We start from the raw sequence: 1,643 nt of genomic DNA, 5'->3' as shown, positions 1-1,643 counted from the left end.
TCTTCTTAATCTCTCTGTTGATGGGCACTTGGGTTGGTATTAACTGTCAATATTCACTTGATGAGTGGAGGCCTTGGAGATAGAAAGGCTTACACTGTAGAAGTGAGGTCAGCAAATGATAGTGAGCCACATTGCACCTGCCATTTGTTTGTGTAAGTTTTATTGGGACACAGTCATACCTGTTTCTTTTTTTTTTTTTGTAGCCTATTGGCACAACATTGTAAATCAACTATACTTTAATTAAAAAAAAAAAAAATCGTGACCTTCCATACAGTGTTTGATAGAGAAAACACTGATTTTGACACGCTGTCTTATTTTATTCAAATACCAATCTGATCACACATGGTCCAAGAACACCGAAATAATAAACCAAATATAATGACATGTTAAAAGATTGGTCTTTAAACATCATAGCCAATGATGCCACGCTTGCCTATGATCTCGCCGGCATAAAACCACATCAACACCTCGGTGGCCACCAAACCATTCAGCAGAGCTTCCTTAACTGTGAGCTGTTTGAAGCTACCAGTTTGAGCACTATTGACTATTTTTTTCAGGCTCTGAATAGCTGTAGGGATCTCAGCAGGGGTTGGAGGAACCAGCTCCACCTTGGCATAGTGCCAAAATGTGGCCAATCTAGGCTTCGAGTAAGTCACAGCAGCGTTAACCAAGACCGGTGCCTTCTCCGGGAGGTTACGGACAAACTGGGCCATGGTTCTAGGAGTGAAGGTCCGTCGCTGCGACTGGCTGGCTGAATGTCACCCGCCAGGAAGCATACCTGTTTCTTAATGTGCTGTTTGTGGCTGTTTTTACACAACACCTGCAGAGTTGAAAGATGAGAGACCATACAGAGGACTGTGTGGTCTACAAGCCTAAAATATTTATCGTTTGGTTCTTTACAGAAAAAAGTTTGCTGACTCCCTGCTGTAAGAATAAAATGGGTTGTGGTGTGATGATAAACTAAGCATCGAAATAACCTACCAAGGTGAAAGTTATTTTTATTCTTCGGTGAATTAGTCATAATTTTTTCATGCTACACAATCAGTCCATCACAGAATCATTGAATTCCTAGGTGCAGTCGCTTCTTACTAATTAGAATTACTTATCAGACCTGTTTATTGAATAAGTGTCTGACAACCATGAGGAGTTGCCTGATCTGATCATTGAATGCAGTTTGCTTTCTATTAAGGTCGAGTATTTGTTGATACAGTTAATCCGAAATCTGTCGTAAATATTAGGGCACTCTCACAACAAAGTTTAGGTTCTCATTTATGGAGTGTGAGTATCAGTGTTTGTACCAAGGAATCCCTTTAGAGATGTTTACGATCATTTCCTTGGATATTTACTTTCTTTTGTTTGTCTGACTCACACGAAATATTTTTAAACGTTTTGCCTTTCTAATTTGTGTCCTTTACGAAGTGTTTGTCAAATATTGATTCCCTTGCACAATGGGTCTTGAATGCAGCTGACGGTTGTTTTGTTTCACAACTTTGATTCATGCAGCCCTGGCTGCTGCCAAAGTCCTTTTCTGTGTACCAGCTTCATCCATTGACCTCAGCTCTGTTCTAGGAACAGGGTTTGTTTAATGGTTGCAGCTGGGGGATCACACATCCTCTTCCCAATTTTATAAGTTGTGCTGTTAC

General features: G+C 40.4%; 1 protein-coding gene across 1 annotated transcript; it reads right to left on the bottom strand.

Moving 5' to 3' along the window:
* Nucleotides 1–261: 261 nt before the first annotated feature.
* Nucleotides 262–773, bottom strand: LOC125117487 (ATP synthase subunit g, mitochondrial-like). The gene has a single exon (XM_047763380.1). It carries the CDS (start codon nt 711–713, stop codon nt 402–404), a length of 312 nt encoding a protein of 103 aa, XP_047619336.1. The 5' UTR covers nt 714–773; the 3' UTR covers nt 262–401.
* Nucleotides 774–1,643: the final 870 nt, after the last annotated feature.

Source organism: Phacochoerus africanus, chromosome 16, assembly GCF_016906955.1.
Source record: "Phacochoerus africanus isolate WHEZ1 chromosome 16, ROS_Pafr_v1, whole genome shotgun sequence".
Lineage (NCBI taxonomy): Eukaryota > Metazoa > Chordata > Mammalia > Artiodactyla > Suidae > Phacochoerus > Phacochoerus africanus.
The sequence above is the reverse complement of the archived record's forward strand: the minus strand, read 5'-3'. Positions and strand labels throughout refer to the sequence as shown.